This window comes from Channa argus, chromosome 14 (assembly GCF_033026475.1).
Source record: "Channa argus isolate prfri chromosome 14, Channa argus male v1.0, whole genome shotgun sequence".
Taxonomy (NCBI): domain Eukaryota; kingdom Metazoa; phylum Chordata; class Actinopteri; order Anabantiformes; family Channidae; genus Channa; species Channa argus.
In genome coordinates, this window is record NC_090210.1 from 9,032,424 (window position 1) to 9,057,223 (window position 24,800).

At 37.6% G+C, this 24,800-nt stretch overlaps 3 protein-coding genes across 3 annotated transcripts; 1 reads left to right on the top strand and 2 right to left on the bottom strand.

The window, feature by feature from the left end:
- The first annotated feature begins 295 nt into the window (after positions 1–295).
- On the top strand, positions 296–7,617 carry LOC137098401 (Y+L amino acid transporter 2). Its single transcript, XM_067474622.1, has 10 exons — positions 296–484; positions 788–1,317; positions 2,157–2,282; positions 2,380–2,524; positions 2,730–2,853; positions 3,067–3,170; positions 3,256–3,352; positions 3,506–3,655; positions 4,706–4,889; positions 5,689–7,617. The coding sequence occupies exons 2-10, from the start codon at positions 798–800 to the stop codon at positions 5,781–5,783; spliced, it is 1,545 nt and encodes a 514-aa protein (XP_067330723.1). The 5' UTR covers positions 296–484; positions 788–797; the 3' UTR covers positions 5,784–7,617.
- Positions 7,618–10,180: 2,563 nt separating this feature from the next.
- ccdc39 (coiled-coil domain 39 molecular ruler complex subunit) lies at positions 10,181–21,020 on the bottom strand. Its single transcript, XM_067473803.1, has 20 exons — positions 20,679–21,020; positions 19,635–19,754; positions 19,390–19,536; positions 19,137–19,295; positions 18,963–19,055; positions 18,369–18,497; positions 18,022–18,213; positions 17,830–17,933; positions 17,273–17,405; positions 16,554–16,748; positions 16,250–16,414; positions 16,022–16,159; positions 13,728–13,936; positions 13,481–13,604; positions 13,225–13,384; positions 13,004–13,110; positions 12,173–12,313; positions 11,761–11,940; positions 11,560–11,648; positions 10,181–11,382 (listed from the first exon to the last, which is right to left on the bottom strand). The coding sequence occupies exons 1-20, from the start codon at positions 20,775–20,777 to the stop codon at positions 11,205–11,207; spliced, it is 2,862 nt and encodes a 953-aa protein (XP_067329904.1). The 5' UTR covers positions 20,778–21,020; the 3' UTR covers positions 10,181–11,204.
- Positions 21,021–21,262: 242 nt separating this feature from the next.
- On the bottom strand, positions 21,263–24,790 carry dcun1d1 (DCN1, defective in cullin neddylation 1, domain containing 1 (S. cerevisiae)). The gene is made up of 7 exons (XM_067473807.1): positions 24,632–24,790; positions 23,840–24,053; positions 23,513–23,681; positions 22,811–22,941; positions 22,650–22,732; positions 22,459–22,555; positions 21,263–22,299 (listed from the first exon to the last, which is right to left on the bottom strand). Exons 1-7 carry the CDS (start codon positions 24,632–24,634, stop codon positions 22,223–22,225), a joined length of 774 nt encoding a protein of 257 aa, XP_067329908.1. The 5' UTR covers positions 24,635–24,790; the 3' UTR covers positions 21,263–22,222.
- Between the last annotated feature and the right edge of the window lie 10 nt (positions 24,791–24,800).

Here is a 24,800-nt window from a genome sequence, read left to right on the forward strand (position 1 = left end):
TCAAAACACAAAGCGACCACAAGGAGTTGGAAAATTAGTACGAGGAGTAAAAAATTTAAGTTAAGCACAAAACGGTAATAAAAAGGCTGTGCGAGTATCTGCATGACTGACTCCCATGTGTGAGGATGTGTGGCCCATTGTGTCATAATACATCCAAATGTATCTATTGCCCCAATCACTAAATTTAACATAATACTGTCCACTGAATTCATGCACTAGTTGACCTAGAAGCAGCTTGGCTGTTCTCTGTTCAGACTTGGGTAGTCTGTTTTAGTTGTTGGAGGCTCTTGGGGGGTAGGGACTGGGTCTGCTTGCCCCTGAAAATAGAACAGAGGGGGAGCACAGTGCATCTATCCGGGTTTTACATAAACACCGCTGAGCTTGTAGTGGGCTGTGGGGATTGCAACATTAACCTGCCTGTTTCAGAGGAGCAGTATTGACCTGAGCAAGACAAAAATAACCCTTTAGATTGTCCCCAAATAAAGTAAGTTAATTTTATTTTTCTTCTTTTTACATATTTGTGTCTTATTTTATAAATTACTGCACCAATTAAATAGATTTTTTTGTATGTATCTGGAAGCATTGAGTGGACTATAGACTAAAATATTCACGTAAGTGATGTGAACACAGTCCTTGTTTGTTAGACACTGACATAGTTGTATTCACCTCTTATCTCAGTTTGAAGATGAGTTGAAGTTAAGTAGAAGGACCATGCTTTATCTGAAATGTTTTTACTGTTTACTTGGAAGAACCCACTTTAATTCTTAATATTTCATCTCCACACCAGAACTGGTCTAATGGCGAATATGATGCAGAAAATAAGGTTCATGTCACAGACACTATGCACAAGTTCAAGGGCTTCATCTAATGAGGACTTAAAAGCCCCCAGTGGAGGACAAAAAGGGAAAATGCAGATGAAAAAGGAAATCTCTCTCATTAATGGGATCTGCCTCATTGTGGGCAACATGATTGGGTCTGGAATCTTTGTCTCTCCAAAAGGCGTAGTCATGCACAGTGCTTCTTATGGGCTGGCTCTGGTGATTTGGGCTCTAGGAGGCATCTTCTCAGTGTTTGGGGCTTTGTGCTATGCTGAGCTCGGCACCACAATTACCAAGTCTGGAGCCAGCTACGTCTACATCCTGGAGTCATTTGGCGGCTTCTTGGCTTTCATCCGCCTGTGGACGTCTATTCTTCTGATCGAGCCAGCCAGTCAGGCAGTGATTTCACTGACCTTTGCCAACTACTTGTTGGAGGCCTTCTACCCCACCTGCCAGCCACCATATTATGCTGTCCGCCTCATTGCTGCAGCCTGCCTGTGTAAGAAATAGTCCTGTGTGTCAATGAGTGAGATGAGCACATAATCTTCACCAGAAACTTAGTTTGTGAGAATTAAACTTTGACTGTGTTAATTGCTATTTCTTGAAATTGAATCTGTAAACTCTTAGTTGTGGTTCTTTGGCTACAAACATTCTCTATAAAACATAAAAGTCAAAGCAATGACAAAAAAAGTTGTTGCAGGAAAATGAAAAAGTCTAGTTTATGAAATGTTCATTCTGATGCCCCCTGGCCTCACCGTAATTCCTGATGTCAGGTTGACACATCTTTTACTAGTGTGCAGAAAAAGTCTAAAACAGAATGCTTGCTGTTGTCTTTCTTATGGTTTTCATGATATAAAACCACAACAATAGCAATTAAATCTATTTACAGTTATTACCTCTCCACATAATTGTTAGTAGCGGGGTTCACCATTCCTGCACTTTGGCTCAGACCGTGAAGCTCTAACAAGCAATGGAATTTAATTGCCAGTGTATTTAGAGCTATAGAGCTATTAAGAATGATATGGTCAACAACAAACGGTGTTATGTCCCTTTATTTCTATTCATCCCAGTGCCGTATGCAGTAAGACTGATTTATGATAAAAAATAATAATAGTTTACGGCCTGACTTTGTGCTGTGAGGACCAGAGTTAACAGGAATGGTATTTAGGTAAGCGAGCAGCAGTACCACAGCTCTACTGAGAAGTGAGTTTCTGTCTGACACAGACAGTAGGCTTCAACTAACTAAATCTATGCAACTTAATAACTCCTCAATAAATTATGACATGGCCATGTAAGGAAAGTTCACTCAGTGTCTTAAACCTTTGAACCTTTGTCCAGGTGTGCTCATTTTTATCAACTGTGCCTATGTGAAGTGGGCGACCCTGGTCCAGGACATTTTCACCTATGCCAAGCTCATGTCACTTTTCCTCATCATTGGTGTAGGAGTCCTGAAATTATCCACTGGTAAATGAAAATAGTCAATTAGAGTTACATAGTCACTCTAATGTAGTCTAGAGTAAATATGATCAAACAAATGCATTTAACTTTTTTCTCTGCACAGGAGAAATAAAGGGTTTTGATAGTCCATTTGAAGGGTCCACCACATCTCCCGGAGCCATAGCTTTGGCCTTCTACTCGGCTTTGTTTTCCTACTCTGGCTGGGATACGCTCAACTTTGTCACTGAAGAGATTCAGAATCCAGAGAGGTAACACACAATTACGTGTAGATACAGACTCGGGCCACTCGCTCTAGCACATCCAAATACAATTCAATAATACAAAACAATACAATTCTAGTTACTTGTAAAATCTGTAAACAAGAAAGGGGAATGGACTGTGGAGGTCTTGAGATTTGTAATTGTGCAGCTTTTCGGTGAGCCACTAATAGCTCTGTGTGTCTTGTTGCTGTAGGAATCTGCCTCTGGCCATTGCTATTTCTATGCCCATAGTGACCATTATCTACATGCTGACCAATGTGGCATACTATGTTGTTCTGGACATGTCATCTCTGCTGGCCAGTGATGCCGTTGCTGTGGTAAGGCACTAAGAGCCACTTGAGGGAGATAAATAAATATAAAAATTAATAATTATAATAATAATAAATATTGTCCTGCTCTGCTTAGAAATGTCTAAATTGAAAAGATTTGTTCTCCAAGATAAAAACACACAAACCGAGAGTTGTTTGACTGCATACTGTATCTGACATTGTAGTTGATGTTGAATAAACCATGTAAATCTGACCCTAAAGACGTATGGCAATGCAGTCCTGGGCCCAATCAAGTGGATCATCCCTATTTCAGTGGCCATGTCCTGCTACGGAGGACTCAATGCCTCTATCCTCATTGCCTCACGGTAATTACAAAATGTGCTGAGTGGGCACTGACTTCATGCTGATGAGTATTTTGCCAGTCACTCTACATTTTTACTGTTTATGCAGGTTGTTTTTTGTTGGAGCCAGGGAGGGCCACCTCCCCAACAGTCTGAGTCTGATCCACATGAAGCGTTACACGCCTATACCTGCACTCCTGTTCACTGTGAGCAACATTCACCTTCAGTAAACATAGACGTCAGGTTCCTCAACTGTACACATACTTTACATACAACTTCAAAGCACCAAAACATTGTCTGTATGATTGTATGATGGTACCACCTCCTGTGGAACTTTTCATTGTGCCGTGTGGCTGCAGGGGTCGATGGGTCTGATCTTCCTGTGTGTTGAGGACGTGTTCCAGCTCATCAACTACTTCAGCTTCAGCCATTGGTTCTTTGTGAGTCTGTCTGTGGCCGGCCTCATCTACCTACGCGTCACTCAGCCAGACAGATACAGGCCTATCAAGGTGCTTCTCTTTTAAATTAAACACGTGTATACAAAATATACACATCCACAATGTTTATGTTTCTCTGCGTTTTTCAAACACCTTTTTTAAATAAATGCTTCATTAATTCTAATCAGGTAATGTTTAGGTAACTAAGATAATTTAATGCATTCTGTAAATTTATGCAAGATGGATTCAAAGATCAACGATATGATCCAAAGATCAAAGATCCCTTCAGGAGTCGTCACAGCAGCCTGTGTTCCGCACACTGATTTGGCATGATTTTTTACGCCGGATGCCCTTCCTGCAGCAACCCTCCCATTTTTGTCCGGGTACAGATAAAGAGGGCTGCACAGGGCCACCTGGTGGGGTAGGATTTAAACTCCACAGGATTCTGTATCCCAACCCAATGCTCTATCACTATGGTTTTATTTTATTTATTTATATTCAATATGTCAATCATGCAGTAGTTACATTACCGACTAGTTACATTACATAATTTTTGTAAAGAATTAACACCTTTGTTTTATTTGTTCCATGTTCATCCAATACATGTCTAAAATGCAGGGTGTCTGTGCCCATATGAGCATTATTAAGGTAAAGCCTAACTTTGACCCCTCATCGAGCAATTATATGTATACAGACAGTTAACAACTGGTTTGTTATAGGTTATAAGCTGATGTGGATTGGTGTGTGTGTGTGTGTAGAGAAGGTCTCAGCTTTTGTAACATCTCCTATGAAAACATTTATTTTCATATTAAAACTGTGCTTCACTTTCAGGCAAACCATGCAACATGATCAAGTGCAGAAATGCAACTGAGCAGCAAAAATATTTACTGAGACAATGTGCTAGACAAGGCAGAGACTGCTTTGCTTTGTCTTCTTCCGCTGACCATTTTGACCTTGTTTTGTCTTAAATTAACCAAGACGTAATTGCATATGCCCAAAATCATAAAGGAAGTTTTGTTGTATTTCCATATTTTAATTATAGACCGCAACCAAGCAAATAAATATCGGTGCATGTAGATCCACAGGTAATGACCCGAGACGTGTGCCTTCTTCTCTCCACAGCTGACATTGTTCTTCCCCTTCATCTACTGTCTGTGCAGCCTGTTCCTAGTCATTGTGCCCCTGTATGAAGACACCATCAATTCTCTCATTGGAATTGGCATTGCACTCTCTGGGGTGCCGGTTTATTACTTAACCATTTACCTTCCTGAGGAGAGGAGGCCCAAATTCATGAGCAAATTGAACGGTAAGGCTTCTGAGTACCACTCCACTGAGATACTTTTATTATTATTAACCTTTATTAAACCAGGAAAAATCCCATTTGAGATTAAAAAACCTCAAGGGACTCCTGGCCAAGATAGGCAGCAGCAAATACAAAACACAGTAACTGAGCCTGTTACTGTAAGAGACTCTGCTATGAAATCAGCTGCCAATTTTAAATAGTGAGAATCTATTAAATCAAGTCAAGGATATTTTCTATGATCTATGAACTTCCTAAACTGAAAAAGGTAGTGTACTTTAGGAAGACTCTGACACCATACACACATTCTGCTTCCACAGAATCAAACAAAGAGCCAGAAAATATGAAATGCTTGTTAAAACTATTTAATACCTCTATTCTATCATAGACAGGAGCAGAATCCTTTAAAACATAGGTAGGTAAAGGCTAAAAGCTTTTACTCACTCAAAGAAAATTAATAACTTTCCAGACTTTCTGTGGATTGTTTAGGTTCTCAGTGGTAACAGACAAATAATATTCGGATTTGGCTTTCGTAATAAAAAGAGCATTTATTGTTTAGTTGTCGGAAAACAAACGAATCAGTGATTGAGCCTTTTTTCTTTGCCTTGACCCAAGACAGGTTTATTATACTGACCTTTATTTTAAAATGTGTGACATGAAGCATAAAGACATGAGATTGCTGTTTATCACTGTCTGTGAAAAGTACATCATTAATCATCTTGAGTCATCAGTGTGAGCTGTTACTGATCTCTCCACTCCCTGTTTTTTCCTTTCCTGCCGCATCCCTGTTTCCCTCCTCTTTTAGCCGTTGTCACTAGATACACTCAGATGCTGTTCTACTGCTGTCTGACTGAATTTGAGACAGAGACAGGGGTACAAGCAGGTGGTAAAGGACAGTGAGCTCCAGACCAACACTGTCACTTGCTGTTACGCCAAGGAACCTTCAGTACTAAAAAGCAGGGCTTTGCTTGGACAGAGCTGGGAGGTGCAAGGTCACAACATTTGTGAGGATTCTGCCACGTCAAGTTAAAAAAAACCCATCATCTCAAATGACTGACCTCAAAGGAGCGGGCTTCTGTAAATTTGATACAATTTTCTACAGATATCAAGGAATATCTTCTGTGAGGATTTAGTCCATTAGAGGAGATACATTTGTATTATTAGTTTCACAGTATGATTAAAAGTCATTTGTAATTAACTGTGTAAATGTAAAACACTAGCTTTTTTTCCTGAACAGCTTCAGTGTGAAACAGTTTAAGTTAAGTGCCTTATTTAAGGCCTGTTTTTCTTCATTTTAAATTATATTTCATAACTTTAAATTCATATTGGTACTGACAGTATTTCATTAGTCTAGTTTTTTCCAACAACACAGATATTAAACTGGATTATCTGATTAATCTGTGCAGTCTATGGTTTGTCTGCACATGTGGAGTCATGCAGCATGGGCTCCTCCACATTCTTCAGTTCTTGACCCTATCAGCAAAATATTTCTTGTAACCTAGTGGTTAAACATGCATCATTTTCAGACCGGTTTAACACATGCCAAGCTACAGGAAAGAAAAGTAGCAAGACACAGAACAAACCTGCTCCTATCTTGCTTTCCTGTAGATGGTACAGGTCAGATGAAAACTGTCCCCTTTTTAGATGCTTCTTTAAATTGCTTTGTTAAAGACTTGCATAATCCTGTTTTAAATAATAATTAGTGCCATTCTGTGAAGTACGATATATGTCCTACAGTAATTATTTTTCGACTGAAAATGAATCAACCTTTGGATTGACAGCATTTGAGGGATAAATATAGCTTACTTTCATTTTAAAATGTAAAAGGCAACTCTGGCTCAAAGCACTTTAAAGGCTAAGTGCATTCTAATCAAACTGATTCACCTCACATGTACATATTTACATAAAAAAAGATTTGGTTTATTCAGTTGGTATAATAGATGAATGAGACCTAAAACCCAGAAATCAGTTTCTATTTTTGGCCCTTTTCTTGAATGAGTGGTGTCTTTAAATAAGGGTGCAGTTACCACATGCTCATTTATGATTTTCATTCGTTCACATTTCGTTCTTCAACATCAATAAATACCGAGCTTTTATGAGGTTTTATGTGTCTTTAAAAAAGTGGTTGCTAACGAGTGGCTAAATCAGTTACTTACTAACTTACTTACTTCAGTAAAGTTACTTATTACTAACAGTCTTGGGTCTTTCTTAGCAGATTTTGTGTTTTATGATAAGCCAAATGTTTTGTTTTGGTGATGAATCCTTCTGATTGTAAGGCTACTGATTTAGCTTTTTCAATTTTACAATTAAGTAATCCAATTTTTGGTGAAACTGTGCCTTTAAAATGCCATAACACTACTGTTGATTAAAGACACAGTTAAGGTTTTTAATTGTAATTTATTGTTTCTATAATGGTCTAGACATTTATGCCTTGCATACAAGAATACACATTTGTATCATATATTGCACAGCCACTATGTATCTCTAACTACAATGTCAGGCAGCTTTCATGTTAAGGTTTTGACATATTGAACAAACTTTCTGCATGAGTTTGGAAATTAACTACCAGAAAATTAGTTTACAAAAGCTTTCTGCCTCACCGTGGATTTTAGAATTAATTTTAATAATAACCGTCACACTAGGGGAAACCATACAGCAGTACTATCCATTGTACAGATTGTACCTCTCTTTGATGAATCAAATAAACAGAAGAACTGACTTAGTTTACACATAGAAACTTGAGATGTGGTTTACACTCTGGTGATGTTCTTTACTGTCAGAAAGGATTTAATATCTGGATGAAGCTGCTGGACAATTTCATGAAGCTGAAAGACAGAAAAGATTATTTTAAACAGCAGTCAATTATTAGTTTACGCTATTGGACTGTGTGCAGTCATGAAAAATAAAAGACAGAACTGAATATTAAATTCAGTATGGACATAAAATAGTTAGATATATTAGTGGGTTACCTTATCTAACACTTCAGCAAGTGTTGTTACATTGAGTTCCTAACTAGATTTAACAGCTATCTCCAAGATTGCCACAACTGTGGGACAAAAAAAAGATGCAAATTATGAAAACTGGGTTTGAGATGAAGGTGAATCATATTCTGCAACTGTACTATGCATTTACAATTGTTTACTGATTGAGATGTGGAAAGGGCTGTTGTTTCTGGGTTTGTTTGTCTAAAGAGAGTAGTCATAGCTGACACCTCAGTGGAAGAAGAGGAAGAGAATGCTGGGAAACATAAAAATAAATGAGACCATGTTTAAAATCTGAACAGGTCACTTAACAGTTCTTAGAAACGTCAGTTAAGTAAATTAATGTACAATTTACAGTTAATTAAAAACATTCTTTTGTAGATTTTTAGTAATTTCTGCCAGTCTACTCGCCTGTCTGTGCAGCACATGACATCAAATATCAAGAGACGGCGACCAGCAGCATGTGGAATAGCAGAATGTGGAGTGAAATGAAACACAAAGCCTCTGCCTGCTTTTGTTCTGTATGAAGTAATGATACCCTACTTAAGGTGTGTGGCAAAGAGACAATTCTTGTATCCTTCAAAACAAATTTGACATGAACCTAGTCAAGCATAATACCAAGGTATGAAAATACATATTTTTAATGCAATGTTAGGAAGTAGTGCACGGTCCTTCAATGGTATGATTGTTCTTATTATTAGTCAATGACAAAGTTCACCAGCTACTATTTAGCTGTTTAGTTTAGAGGACAAGGATGTATTTTTTCTACAAATGTAGAATGTACTTAGGTAGTTATAAGAAGGTGCTTAGAAGAACATAAGTCTATGGATGAATTAAAACTTTTCCACTATTAGATAAATCAGCTACTGCCAACCAGATGCAGTGGAAAAACTGCCACTTAAGTGTCCCCAGAAAAGAAATTTGGGTTAACTGCTATTTGTCTCATCTACTCTTGTGTGTACTAGTAAGATGTTTTAAAAGGGATGGGAGCTGGGCTAAGGTAACTTTAATCACTCTTTCATCATTTGAGTAATATCAACATTGTTTGATTATCTGAATGTTTGCAAAGCAGCCCCTCCATAGCTGACGATTGGTGGATTGAAGATTTTAGGCAGCATATGCAACCACAAACATAAGAAACATTTTATTATCTGTGTGGTACTGTGGTAATGTGGTAATCCAAAAGCTGTCTTTAAATCTTTTCCGATTTTTAACTTCGAAAAGATTTGGACTGAAAACAATAAATTCTTCGTTCCCAACAAAGTCAAAGGGAGTCATTTTGGGCTGCTATGTTATCTAGTTTACTCTTCATGTCATTTAATAAGTTAGTTGAAGAAATTGTATTGTTTTTATACTCCAATTCTGGTATCTTGACCTAATTATACCCATGTACTTTGTTGTAGTCTCACTCAGTGTCTCTACATGCATGCATCATTGCCAAGAAGGGATACTGGCTTCTTTCTTCTAACGTTAAGGCTTCTCCAATAAACCCTCCCTCATGACTTGCCTCTGCAATTCCACTTTCGTCACCTCTGTCATTCTGCTTCCTCAGGTTGAAGGTGATGAGGAAACGATACCTGTTCCTAACTCAGAAAGCAGCTGCAGACGAGAGTACATCACCAACACCCTCTAACCGACCAATGCTCCAGTTTGTCCAGGCCCTGAATGCAGCTTGCTGTATCAGAAACACAGCAGCCACTTCTGACCTGCTGGCCTCCTCAGCCACACATCTGCTACCGCAGTATCTGGGCAGTCAGATGGACAGACAAACCATCAGCTTTATCATGCAAGCACTGGACACCTACCTCCTGGAGAAAGACCCAGAGACCCCTCTTTCTGCAGGTTGTACTGATGATGCTGACGAAGGACGACTTTCTCACATGACTCAGCATCAGTCAGCTGTGGACTAAGAACAATGTTGAGAACCTAGCCAACAAAAACATGATTCTCCAGCCCCCGCTTCCTGCTTCATGAGTCGTGTAGCTGTGCTACTACAACTTTTTGATCTATGCAAAATCTGCACAAGAATTGAGTAAACAAAGGCAGGAAGCTTTCAAATGTTCCCCAGGGCAATACAGTGGAGCAGAGCCACATTTTGCCGTGTGTTCTGACCAAATGTACTGTATTATCATTGAGGAGCAAATGTGCTTGCACAATATCTTATTGCTCTTCGGTGCAGTGTGTCGACAGTATCTGTTGGACTGAGATCTGCAGGCAGTGCTGTAGGAAAAAATCCAGTTTGTAAACTTACATGACTTCGATGCTGTCTTTTGTTTATGTACACTTCCCTTCAAAAGTATTGGAAGAATAAGGCCAATTCCTTTGTTTATGCTGTGGACTGAAAACAATTGAGTTTGACCTCATAAGATGAATATGAGACAAGAGATCCACATTTAAGCTTTTATTTCCAGGTAATAACATCTGGATCTGATACACAACTTAGAAGACAACACCTTTTGTTTGAACGCACCCATTTTTCATGGGAGCATAAGTGTTGGAACATGTGACTGACAGGTGTGTTTTTTTAAAAAGACTCTTAAACAACTGTTAGTGACATCAGCAACAACCTCCAGAAAGCAGATGTTAAGATATCACAATCTACTGTTCGCCGAAGACACCATGAACAAAAGTTGCAAACCACAGAAGATGCAAACCACTCATTTGCCAGAAGAATAGGAAGGCCAGGCTGGAATTTGCCTAGAAGTACAAAGATGAGTCTTAAAAAATTCTGGGACAAAGTTTTATGGACTGTTAAGACAAAGAAAGAAAAGCACAAACAATGGGTCCCAGAATTTTCTGGGAAGACCCAGATGAAGGCTGTTTGCAACTTGTAAGTATGACTTCATTTTTTCTTCACATAAAGTATAGTTTGTTGAATTTGTTGAAGCCTTCAGCATTAAGAAAAGCTAACGTTTCAGCTATTTTAGCAAAAACAGTTTTCAGGATTGCTTGTAAAAGCTTTTCAGAGCTGAGGCATTCACAGTGCATTTTCTAGTTTTATTATTATCTTCATTACTGGAAAAATCACAAGGAGTTAGAACAATAAAAAATATAAGGGTTTTCTTTCTGATTAGTTTGAATTATAGTTCTACGTGTTGCAGGCACATTGGGTCTTTCTGTCATTATCAAGTCATATGAGACTGACAGAGCATTTAAAAATCATCTACTGTAAGTGATCAAAGCAAAAAATAAAAGTTATACAGGATATTATCAAAAACTGATTTTCAGCACATTAAACTACATCAAAACCACACACAAAATATTCTTGTATTTTCATAAGTTGATGAACACATAGAATTATTTCTATCAAATAATAAAACTGTGTAACTTTAATCTGTAACTAGTGGTTCTTCTTCTTGCTCGTGTTGCTTCTATTGCTGCTCGCAGAGCTAGAACATCTAGATGAGGCAAGAGGAGGAAAGGTTACTTTCAGATCTAAGCCCAGTTCCACAGTCTTTACTACAGGGGAGTGAACTGCAGAGACCCCGGGGCTGCTGCTGGCAGAGGATGCAGGAGATCTATGGTACAGAGAGAGAACAAGACCATAAACATATTAGGAAAAAACATGTCTCGTGTGAAAATGTTATTTTCCTCATGTACAATTTTAGGAGTTCAAGTAATTCAATCAGATGACCACATAACAAGCCCTAAAGATGAGGTTTTAATTTTAGTTCTGCTAAGTTATGAAGTTTGACCTGAGTGACACGGAGCTGTGGGCAGAGTTGGTCTTTGAGCTCAGGTGGCTGGAAGGAGTGGAACAAGAATGTGGAAGAGACAAATTGGCCTGAGAAAAACAGCAGAAAAAACAGCACAGTAAAGCACAGTCTGTAATAAATTAGTGTTAAATTAGGCTTCAGAACTTTGTGTTAAACAGCACATTGCCAAGTGTTTCATACCTGCAGGAAGTATTTCTCCAGCACTGATCTGAGGTCCGAGTTGTCATCCATGACCTCATTCAGCATTTTATCCACACTCTTGTTAAATTCTTTTAACTCTCTCAGCTTAATGTCTTTTTCTTCAAATGTCTCAGTCTTGGAGTTTTTTGATTTGCGAATCTCTTTGGTCAGCTTAGAGTACTAGCAAATGGCAGCACAATACAAAATTAAAACCTCAGAACGGTAAGCTTCACCAGGATACTTGTACTGTACAGACACACAAAGTTTGTCCATTATTTACTGTTCCCTCCCAGAACACAATACATACACTGGACTGTTCCAAGCAAGAAAGAACACTAATTTTGCTCATTTTCCAAGGAATTTACATCACAAGAATTGTAGTTAAACAAAGTGCTACATGTGGACATTGAACCTGTTTTGTTGCCCTTTCAATTTTCTCTTGCTGGGAAGCAAATTCTTTGTTTAGTTTGTTGATAAGTGACCTCTTGTGCTCAATCTTATCACTTTCCACCTGCTCTTCTTGCAGCAGACTCTCCAGAGTGTTATTCATCTCCTGCAAATGGAGACACGAAAACACAACACACACACACATTAGCAGACAAAAGCAACAAGGCCTGAAGAAAAGAGACAGGACACAATGATGAACAAATGAAAAATGAAGTATATATATAAATGGAGGGTATTGTGGTAACAGCCTCTTCTGTTTCATTTAGGTTGCCTATTTGTGGAAACAACAGGCGTTTGACACACTGACTTCCTGTTTACATATAGCAGCTGATATCTTGTAAATTGACACCACCGCAAGTATTGCTTAACAACTCATTTACACTATATTAGTTTAAACTAAGACATTTATTACATTGTAGTAAGTTATTACTTCGAAACAAGCTACTTTTTTAAGAACTTGGGACTAAACCTACATTTATAAAATGCTGGTGCAACCCAATTTAGAAAAAAAGATTGTTTACACATATTTCTGGTTGTGGAAAGAAGCAGCGCATTTATTGTTTTCTCTATATTGTTGACAATTTTGATTAACACAAATAAATAAATTAACTATGAGCAACAAATCTGAGTGTAAATAAATGTTTTAGAACAGATCTGAACTTGTTTAAAGTCTAGGCTAACTTCTTAGTATGTATTCAAAATGCAGCATGAATGGACATATTCTGAAAACTGTAAGGTATTCAGAGGCATTCATCCCTGGCTAATTACTTTTCTATAGTATTGTGCTGGGAATAACCTGTAAATCCAGTTGGAGTTCTTGAAACTGCTTTCTCTTGTACTTCACCAGGTCTTCAGCTGCCCTCAGCTGCTCTTCTAGCTTGAGTTTTTCCTGGTACTCTGGACCTAAAACAAATAGACACATTTACATTGTGATCAATAATATTTTACCAGGTGAAGACAAAAAAAGGCATAAATTACATAATTTCTTTTTAATGATGACAGCGTTGTCATACATACTCGACTCATTTATTTTGTTGAGGGACTTGCGAAATTTAGAGTTACTGTTGTTGAACAACTGGTTGGTATTCTTCAGTGCTCTATTCTCCAATTCCATCTTTTGCATTTTAGCATCCAGACTGTCTCCTTTGCGCTTGAGCTCCTCTTTCTCTTGGGCAGCCTGATAACAAGCATATCACAGCAGTGATTTAAAGTGCAAATAACTGCATCTAACCTTGGTCAGCTTCTACGCACTCTTTGTTTCAACAGTTCTCACCTTTGTGATATAGTAAGCCTGTGATTTCTCCTCTTCACCCTCCGGAGGTGCCATGGAGCATGCCACAATTTCAAAGCGCTTCTTCATCTTGTCAATCTTAAACCATTTCTCATTTAATTCAGTACTGGGATAGAATCAATAACTAATATTTAGTGATTCAGGAACATATTGGTATGTTTAAAAGTAAGTGGCATAAAATGCAATTGGAAGCAAAGTTGTATTTATCTGAGACATAAGGTTATTTTACCTGAGTCTCTGTCTCTCTTGCTCGCTGATCTTGAGCTGCTGGATGAGCATTTCTTTGTACACCTTGATCTCATCCTCCCTCTCCTTCATGGTTTTCTGCAGCTCCAAACTTCTCTTCTCTAAAGACAGCACAGTGTCCGTCTTGTTGTACAGCAGAGTTCTAATACGCTTCACCTCTATCTTCATGATGTTGTGCTCCACCATTTTGTCCTAACAAGAAACAATACAGTGCATGGCATTCTTTGCACATTACTCATTGTGTGGGTAGTGGTAAGAAATGGTAGCATGCAAACATGCTAAACACAGTAAACATCTCTGTACTTGCATTCTCGCAGACCTGTGAAACGTCCTCAGTCACAGCCCAAGTACTGCTCCAATTCAAAGTTCACATCTACACAAGTACCAAACAAATCCCCGGACGTGTTCTCGCTCTGCCCATTTAATGTGGATGCTGACTGCCGGTATTTTCCCTTCCACCCATACATAATGACAATAATTTACATAGTCACTCCTCGATGTTCAATTATTTCATAGCTTATGTCATCCTTTCTTGGTGCAGTTTTACCCACTTCAATGTGTATTACACAATACTGGATAGTGGTTACTACTGATAGTTCCCTGCTGATAGAATTAGAAGTCACATATTGGAGCAAGACTACTTGAGACCATCGTAAGATCCAACACTGTCTCACTTCCTATATTAAAATCAATTCTAGTTGTGCTGCCATTGTTTAAACAAACTAATTTCTTTCCATCATGCAATTCCTCTATTACTGTCAGTTTTACTACTGTTGTGCATTAAAAATCCCCACAGCACATGATGTTCCCCCCACTTTGCTATGCTATATTTTCCAGCATATTCAATTCTAGTCTTTTTAAATGGATTATAATAATTGATAATAACAAGACTCCTGCCTTCTGCCCACACCTCCACCACTACATGCTCCAATTCAGGTCCTGTGCTACATCTGGCTTTTTTCTTTCTTGCACCTGACTAGCCTGTATACTGAGATCTTCTCTTATCTCTTATCCATCTCAGTCCTCTCGTACCCAAGTGATGAATTGCTGCTTTCACTATAATCTGGATTCTTTCAGTTTTCGATTTACCAACCAGTGGTCTTGGTGGAGAGTTCAACCTAAGCTCAGAGCTGATTAAAAATTCATCCTAGTACAGCTATTGCACTACTTTATCAAGTTTTTATATTTTTTCATGCAAGAAACTACCCCTTTATATTTTTAAAATGTGTTCCATTTTTCTTTTGTGAAAAAGACCGTTTTTGTATCACTTGAAATAATTTTGTCACTGTACATTAACTACTGTACAGTTGTTTCAGTGCAATAATCAGTATTGAGCTAAGCTGTTGCTGTCACCAAGAACACTGCTGCCCCAAATGGAAATAGTTCTCCTGTCCTCAGAAGCTAGACTCCAAGTTTAAATTTGCCAAGTCTGAGCTCCCAGGTTTGGAATTCTGGACTTGGCCCATTATACCTACTAACATCAGTTAGTAGCTTTGACACTGTAAACATGCTAGCATAATCTTAATAGCATTGAATTCAAAGCACAGCTAGTACCTTCTCACACAACTACTTTAATAGCAGTAGACTCTTATTTTGCTATAACAAGTTATATAATACGTTTTTAATAGTTACAAGTTATATTATAACTATAATTTTTTATTTACTTTTAAATAATAATAATAAGTAATTGTTCAAGTCAAGGCGGCCTAAAGGTGGAGTGCTTAGCGCTGCAGCCTCACAGCTAAAGGTCCCCAGTTTGAATCCCCAGCCAGCTGTGGCATTTCTGTGTGGATTTGGGATATTCTCCCTGTGCTTGGGTCAACTTCCTCCGTGTACCCTAGTTTCCTCCCACAATCAAAAGAAATCCATGTTTGGTTAATTGTTGACTCTAAAATTGTAGGTGTAAATGTGAGTGTGACTGGTTGTCTGTCTGTCTATGTCTCTTTGTGTTGGCCCTGGGATATCATATATTGTGTATTAGACTCTTGGATAAACAAGAAAAAGCTGTTTTATGATGACATATTGACTCTGGAAAACTACAATTATTAAGAATTTTCTGACATTTCAAACGCTTAATAAAACAGAAAGTAATAAAATCAAGCCTAATTAGAACATTTCAGGTCATTAAACTTGATAAACAACTTAATGTTGTATAGATAGCTGTTAATTTTCTGCCAAGTTAATCATTATTTAACAAATATAGAGAATTGCTTTCGAAAGGAAAATATAAACTTGAATCAAACCTGATAAAAATAGGCACTTGTATCAGTTACTTACCTGTTTTCTGAGTCTCAGTGTCTTCAGCTCCTTTTTACAGGTATTACAAAGTAGAATGAACTCATCTACCTTCTTGGCCAGATCTCTCTTTTGAGTTTCTGACTTTTCCATCTCTTTTCTCAACCTGCGAATATCATCCTGTCAAACACAAAGATGCATGTGGAAATGGACTATTTCGTTAAATTATTTTGATGAGATAATGCTGAGATAACCAGCAGTAAACCTGACCTCAGACTCCTTGAGTGTGTTGGTGAGCATGTTGGCTGTCTTCTTTTTCTCTTCTAGGGCTTTGGTCAACTCAGCAATCTTCATGTCTAGCATTTGTTTTTCATCTGAGAGAAGGTCCCCTTGCAGACGTCCCAGCTTTCTACCAAGGTAGAAAATCTTAGTGTCCTATAGTGCAGGAAAGTAAGAGAAAATTGTGAACATTCTCTATGTACAACACTTTTATTGCAGAGTCAACCACCAGACTAGGGAAGGCTGTGAACTTTGATTAGAAATGGTTAAATTTGTTTGTGTTTTGTAAGCTTGCCTGCCCATTAATGATCATCTGCTGTTTAATCAAGTCCCTCTCGAGTTTCTTGAATTGGTTTTTCAGGCTGGTGATGGTGGATTTGCTCCTGGAAACATGGGCGACAGCATGTTTCTCTTCGTTTTTTAGGTCCTGCAAACGCTCTTTACGATGAAACAGCTCCTCCTTGCAATCGCGCAGCTCGACATTCAACTCCTGTAAAAAGCACATGCCAAAACAACACAAAGTTATATCCTTAAATGATTCAAAAATTACCTCCATTTGTCTCAGTCCATTGTGAGCAGGACATAATAAAGTTTAGCGCCATTAATCCCAAAATATTTCTGCTATTTGCTGCATTTATATAAATATAGGTAATGTAGTAGGTAAATGATTTAGAATTAGGAAATTAACTTGTAATTTGCATAATAACAGAAGTGGGGGGCATACCCATCAGAGGTTTTTCTATCCAGTGTACCTTTGCAAATGTGATTTAGTTCACTGACCCTTATATTATAAAGGTAATTCCCTATTGAATTTTTAGATTCATTTAATAACCTTAAGAGTTACAGCACACTTGATCTCTTCTTGCAGCTTGGTACGGTTACTTTCTTGCTATAACTAAATAATATTGTTATATAATATAAATATATTTTTATAATACGTATGACAACAATTCTTATCCAACTGCCACGATAACAAAATGCCAATTCATGGTTCAGAATTGACAGGCAGCTTACCTTCACTGCCTGTTCCTCATCTTTAAGAAACTGGTCCATCTGGGCAGCCCTCTCCTCCTCAGTAAAGGCAGTCTGAGTCACAACTTTCAGCTTCTCTTCCAGCGCAGCATTGTAGGCTCTGGCCTTCTGGAGTCTTAAACACAACACATTTACACTCACTATGCACTTTATTGGGTACACTTGTACAATGCAATGCTATCCACCAATACAGCAGCTCTGCCATGACTTCTACTTTTACAATGTTATAATTTCTCAGTTTTAGGTTAAAATTGTCAGAAATTTGAAAATATCACTCTCAGTTTATTATTGAGATGGAAGTGGGTAGTGGATTCTTACTGGAATGCATTATAAGTGATGGCTCTAATGTTTTGGTCACCCTATTTAAAATAAATGAGCCAAAACATTAGAACCACCTTTTCATGGAACGCACTCCTGTACCCACTGTGACCTTAATAATAAACAGAGAGAGTAGAATTATCACCTTTCTGACAGTGTCAACTTAAAAACGCAGAAAGTATAACATTTTAAAACTAGAATTCATGCAAATTCTGACTGACTTGCTGTTAAAATCCTGGATGTCTTTCTTTATTCTGGATATGTTGGTTGTCATAGCCTCCACTTCAGAGGTTGCTCTGTTCAGTGTACCTTTGCAACTACCAAGCTACAGGACAAAACAGAATCCATTCAGATGAAGTAATTGATTAACTGTAACATCATTTATCATTTTCAGCACATTGTGAGATGATGACCTCATCCTGCAATCCGCTGCAACATTTGTCTTGCTCTTTCAAATCCTGCTGCAGGTTTACAGAATGTTGGTTGGCTATAATTATCTTCCTCTCAGTTTCCTTGTTGTTTTTCCTCTGGGTCTCCAGCAAGTGCTTCCTCTCTGTAATGGTTGTATTCCTTTCTCTGATTGTCTGGTTAGCTTGTGCAAGTTGCTGGAAGGATGAAGAAAGAAAATACAAATACAAGGGTAACTTTTAGTGAACATTCACATTCTGTTGGTTTATATTATTCAGAAGATAACAAGTGCAAGTTTGAGTCAGCAAGTCTCTTATCTGCAGACATACAAGAAGAAAGTCACAGACTTTACCAGTGCACACTGATGCATCTCAGCATCTCGTTGCTTCATCTGCTTAATGGTGTTTTCCCACTGGTGGACAAGCTGCTGAGCCTCAAGATGAACCTGCTGTAAATTTTCTGTAGTCTTGTCCAAAGCAATCTGCAAAAGCAGAACAAAAACATTCTACAGGCACTGTGTAATTTAAAGAATAGTTCCCAAAAGACTGTGAGTCAAGAAGAAAACACTATAGGCAAATCTATACCTAATCAAATATGTGTAATGCTTTGGATATAAATGTTTCAGAAGTAAATGTTTTTAGTTCAAACCAATATATTTCCTAATCAAAAGTATACTGAGACCACAGCTTATGAACACAATTGTGTTAGTACTAGTAAAAGTACTGTTATCTGCCTGACAAGAATGTCAAGTTCTTTGATGTAGAGACCACTTTTAAAATTTTTAATTTCGTCTTTATTCTTCCTTTTAATAAAACAGAATGACTTATTGCTGCACCCTAAGACTAGCATGTGAATGTCTCAATGTGTAACACATGTATTTTAACTGATGCTGGCAAATAATCTTCCACATAAAAAAGTGAGACTGTGTAATGTTTTCTTGCCATACCTGTGCAGATACAGTCTCAGTCAATTCTTTGTCAAGTGCTTTTCGCTTTTCATTGGCCCCCAATGTCTTCTTTTCTATAGCCAGAGTGAGCGACTGAATGAGGAAATATTTTAGAACTGTTAAATCAGGATGAGCCAAAGTTGTAAAAACAGTTTCATATGTATGTCACTTTACCTTGATTCTCTGCTCATCTTGCTGAACATACTTGATGATGGCCATTGCATCCTCATCTTTACATGCTGATTCCTCTAAAAAAGCATCCATTGTTTGCTGGTCCCAATTCATCTGGTTTCTAAACTCTTCCAGCTTCTGTTTAGCCTTGAAGATTTGGTTCTGGTGATATGGACAAAGTGTAAATAACACATTTTAGTGCCATAGGCTATAATTTTTTCTATAAGTTTATACAGATCTTGGTGATTGGATAGACCTCTAGCATGTTTCTCCTCTCTGCTAAAGACCGAAGCTCATTCTCCATCTTAGCATTCTCCTGTGCCAGGCGACCTGTCTCTCTTTCTCTAAGTGCTGTGAGGTGTCTCTCCAATTCTTCTTCTCTTTCAATGGCTTTGCACAGTGCCTTTACATAAATGAGAAATAATCAACACCCCGTGACATGTTGATAGTTGCAAGAAGAGACACACATCCATCTGAAACATAATATGCTGATAAACCTACCTCAGTATTTTCCAGTTCTTGTCTGCCATTTTTGAGGAATTCAGCCAATAACTGTTTTTGATCCTTGTTTTTCTCAAGTTTATTTTCCAGTTGCACCAATTCCACTTCTTTTGTATGGATCTGTGGTTGGGAAAGTCGTCAGATTAAAACTATAGCATATAATGTATCTGCACTATTGTTTTTGTGAGGCATCTAAGATTATAGTCAATCACAGTTAAAGTTAGAAATATATATCTTGTGGTGGCATGGGGACAGATAAACCATTTAACACTAGAGAACACTCGCAAGTTGCGCATTTTGTGTTTGAATAACCCTAACAACACAGACCTGGTATCTGGGGCCTTGTGGTATAGATGCTTACAATGTAATTCCAAAAAACAATATAGGTTTTAGCCCATTTAAATGTTTAGAAAAATAAAGCATTATATGACCTTAACTGATGAAACAAAAATGTTGATATCTCTCTATCTAAATATATATGCATATGTATATAGAAAGAGACAGACAGACAGACAGACAGATAGATAGATAGATAGATAGATAGATAGATAGATAGATAGATAGATAGATAGATAGATAGATAGATAGATAGATAGATAGATAGATAGATAGATAGAAACTACTAAAGGATAGGAAATATACATACATTCAGGCCTACGCAGGCATTTTGTTAGTATTTTGTTCTTACATATTTGTGTCTCTATTATGTATACATGCAAAAGTAGTAGTTAATTAGGCAATAACTTATTAACCTCATATGTAGCAGTTCTTTCCAGCAGTTTATTTGTATTTTTTCCACATAAAGAAAGACATACGATGTTACATATTACTCTAAATTTGTTTTATCTTAGTTATGTAGTGTTTTCTAATACCATTGTACAGTTTATCATGTGGTTAAGTGTGGTTCTCAAATGTCATACAGGGTTCTAAGCTCCAGCGTTCACAGGACTATCACTTACTCGGTTACAATGACTAAGATTTCAAAAGCTATTTCCCATTACCGTAAAAAGGAGAACTAGTCAGCTAAAACGTTTTCACACTTACCTCTTCTATGAAAGCCTTGTTTTCGGTGTTGGTTTCGGGGATAGCGAAGCGCTCCTCCCAGGCTATCTCCGCCAAAGATGTATTAAGACTGCTCCACATTTTCCGGAATATGCGTCGACAATGACACAAAATGCAACAAAATAATAATTCAATGTGACAACTGACTGGATTTCAACGTTATCAACTACTGCTTGCGGCGGTTTCTTTCTAGTTTGCTCTTCGCCCGTTGCAACTGCGTCCTGTTGTCAGTCGCCCTTAGCAACCGCGCATTTCATAGATCACCAGAGGGAGGCAGCGCGAGACTGCAGAGAAGATCAAGCCTGTGTGCGCTCGCCACGAGCGCTGCAAGAGTCATCACGTTACACCGTTAAACATGCCTACAGTAAGTTACTGGATCGTGTGATAGATTTATTTTGAATTTATTTTCCTCTCACGTCTTATTAGACTAGAAAACAATAAAAACTAACCTTTGTTTTTCCTGTATATTACAGAATGATCAAATATATGCCCCAGTGGCTTTTCCTTGTTCCAATAAATGCCAAATGTGTATATCCCATTTAAATTGTTTGTAGAACCTCCGTTTATAATTATCTAAAAACATTCGTTATACATATGATTTTTAATCAACTTAGAGATGTGGGACACTACAATAGTTGCACATTTCCTACCACTCATTAACAATAACCCCTATTAACCCATTTAGAAAACACAATGTGTTTCAAAACAAGAGGAGCAAATAGTCATTCTAATATAGAAAAGATTTTACCTTATTTAAATCAAATTACATTTTAAATCTTCACATAACTCATTAAGAACTCAAATGACAATGAACTTCAGTATTAATTAACAAAGAGTGACCAAGAATTACCTCTATTAATCCTTATGTATTTAATTATTTTTACCACTGAAACAAAGTCTTGATATCTTTAAATATAGCAAACTGAAACATTTATTTTATCTTTATACATTTGTGCTTACAGCATTTTGCTTAAAAAATTACAATCAATGTTTTATACTGACTTGTCACAAATGTATCATAAAATAAAAACATAATCAGGAATGCACACAAGATTATTAAAATTCAAGATTTAAAGAACATCGCTTTGCAAACCCTCACATTTAGGTTACCATTCACAAATGTGTCTATTTGCTGTTAAGTGGAAAACCACACAAATAAACCCTATGGGCTTAGATAGTGAACCATCTATGGCTGGCTTAAGCCCGCACAAAAAAGACCAATGCTTTAGAAAACCACCACAAGTTGACCAGCAAGGAGATATGCCTTTTTATGAATGCACGTGCATACACGCCCACACACACGCGCGCCCACACACACGCGCGCCCACACACACGCGCGCCCACACACACGCGCGCCCACACACACGCGCGCCCACACACATATATATAAAGTCTCTGCTGTGTAAAATATTTCAGTCCTGAGGGTTGTAAAGGCAAGATAGCTCTCAGTTCATTGTGGTCCTCTTGTCCTCCTTTCACTGCACTGTTTTGCAGAAACATGATGGTGGTCCTCCAGTGAGAAGTCCTTAAACTGCTGTGCTTTTGGTCCCGATGTGTGGTCGTGCAAACTCCACAAAGTCATCAATAAGGACAGGCCAGGCTCCTATTGATGAAACAAACAAAAACTGGTAAATGATTTGACTTTGCACATGTGAGTAAGTGATGTGTACAACGGTTACATTATTATGTAAACCATACTATAATATTGTAAGAGGATGACTGTTGGCAAATTAGTAATCCAAAGTGTAATAACAGCACAAACCTTCCTCATCATAATTTGACATGTCATCTGTGATCATTGTGCTGAAATCTAGTAGAAGGTTCCAAGTGTCCTTGGGAATGGATCTTTTGTGGTGCTCCTATATAACAAGCAGAGAATAACATGAAGCACCTTAAGGAGAAGGGAAGGGATTTGAATTTTTAGAATAGTCTTGAGAGTAATTATTAACTTACAATTAAAAATTTGTTCCACAAGTCCAGGAACTTGAATCTTCCAACCAGTACTAAATTCCAATATGCTATGGCCATCTCTAAATCTGTAAGGAAACCAATTACAGGTTGATATATATTCAACAAACACACTATTCATATGATGAGCATTTGGAAACTCTTACCCAAACCTTTCTGGCCAGGATTCTTTGCAAAATTAAATGTAAACTGATAAAAGTCCTTAAATTTCCCTTGGTCTTTCAACTCTTGCTCCATCTTTGGCAGCTGAGCTTTTAGCTTCTCTATACCATCACACCTGAGGGAAATGTATAGCACATATTTTTGGGTTTACCAACAAAATTATTTCAGTGAATTATATTTATCTAATTTTATTATATTATTAAACTCACTACACCTGTACAATCTAAAGCAACCCAATGCAGCAGCTCTGCCATGAATTCTACTGTTACAATGTTGTAATTGCTCAGTTTTTAAGTTGAAACTGTCAAAAAGGTGATAATTTTACTCCCTTTATTAGCGAGGTTGGAGTCAAATTGGAGTGCATTATAAGAAGAGGGGCTTCCAATGTTTTGGTCACCTCATTTATTTTAAATAGGGCATACCTGCTGTATTGGACTGCATTTGATTGTACAGGTGTACCTAATAAAATGGCCAGTGAGTGTACATATACAGTGAAGTGATCTATCAAACAGAAAAATAATATTATATTATTATATAAGCATATTTCATTATACATGGATTTCAGTTTCTATAGGAATCAGATTTTAAATTAAGTCAACATTTTAATAAAATTTCACTTCACACAAAAGAACCAGTACCAAGTTTATATTTATATATACACACCAGTACCAAAATTATATTCTCACCCCTGTTCTGTCATGCCATCCATGAACTCCTGTTTGGAAAACTCGCATTGCGTTGCTGCTCTGAACTTCCAGGCTATAAGGAGGACACTTATACTGGCTGGATCCAAACCCAAGTCATCACAGAACAGCTGGATTCCATCAATACCAATTTTGTTGTCATCATGAGGATCTAAGGCAAAGGAGTGATTAATAAAGAGTGATTTGATTATTCATAAGCAAATGTTAAGCTTCTGGATGAATTATCTTCAGTGCCGTTCTGTGTACATCAACTGTCACAAAGTGAAAGTTGTAACTGAATTTCATAGTGGTGCTTTACTCTTTTCATACCTCTGTATCGGTTGTACAGCTGCTCAAGTTTCTTCTTGTCAAAGGTCCCTTTAAGATTTGAAACATAGAGCTCTGGATTTTGGAAAAATTTGTCTGTAGCAACATCTAGTTTCCAGTCATTCTGTGCTAGACAGGTCAGTGCAGTCTTCTCATTGGATTGTGTGAAAATCATGAACTGGCGAATTTTATCCTTTTGTGAGGACTTCAACTTGTTCTGCACAAAGACAATCACACAAGACCCAACACTGTTGCTGGAATCATCCATAGTCAGAATTATGAAGCTAGATTATGACAATGAAACACATTTATTTATCTAATGCAACAATTTGTCAAAGAGGGTACTGTGCAACAACTGTCCACATATAACTACATTACTATTGTCATCCATAAAGATAACTACGAAGGGGATGCTAGTTGTTAGCTTACATAAACTGTGAACAACGCTGAAACATCTAAATAACACCAATAACGTTATATCCTGACATTAGTAAGGAAGTCTGAATGTTTTTACCACTGAGAAGGAACTCCAGTAATTGGCAACGTTGCTGCGAAGTGTGTGATTTTGTTTGCCAGTGGGTTAACAGCTATCAAGTTAGGCTAGCTAACTAGACGAGGAGCTGATGCTAACGCTAAGAGCTAATTTCGTTCGAATTAACGTTATATTAAGGGAGAATATGATCTTTAGCAAAATTTCTTGACCATATGAAGCAGCCGACAGTAGCAGCTTATGGTCTGCCAACACTGTTCACATTTACATCAAAGCAGCAGAATACATAATGGGTAATATCTTACCATGTTTGTCTTCGACTGACTCCTTTCCTCCCATCCAGCTAGCTAATGCTTGTAAAAGCTATACGAGGCATGTGAAAATAATTCCGGTTGATGCACGACTCTTCAAAATAAAAGATAAAAACGAATTCATTTTTTGATCGCGTATTTACATTACAATGAGTTACATTGT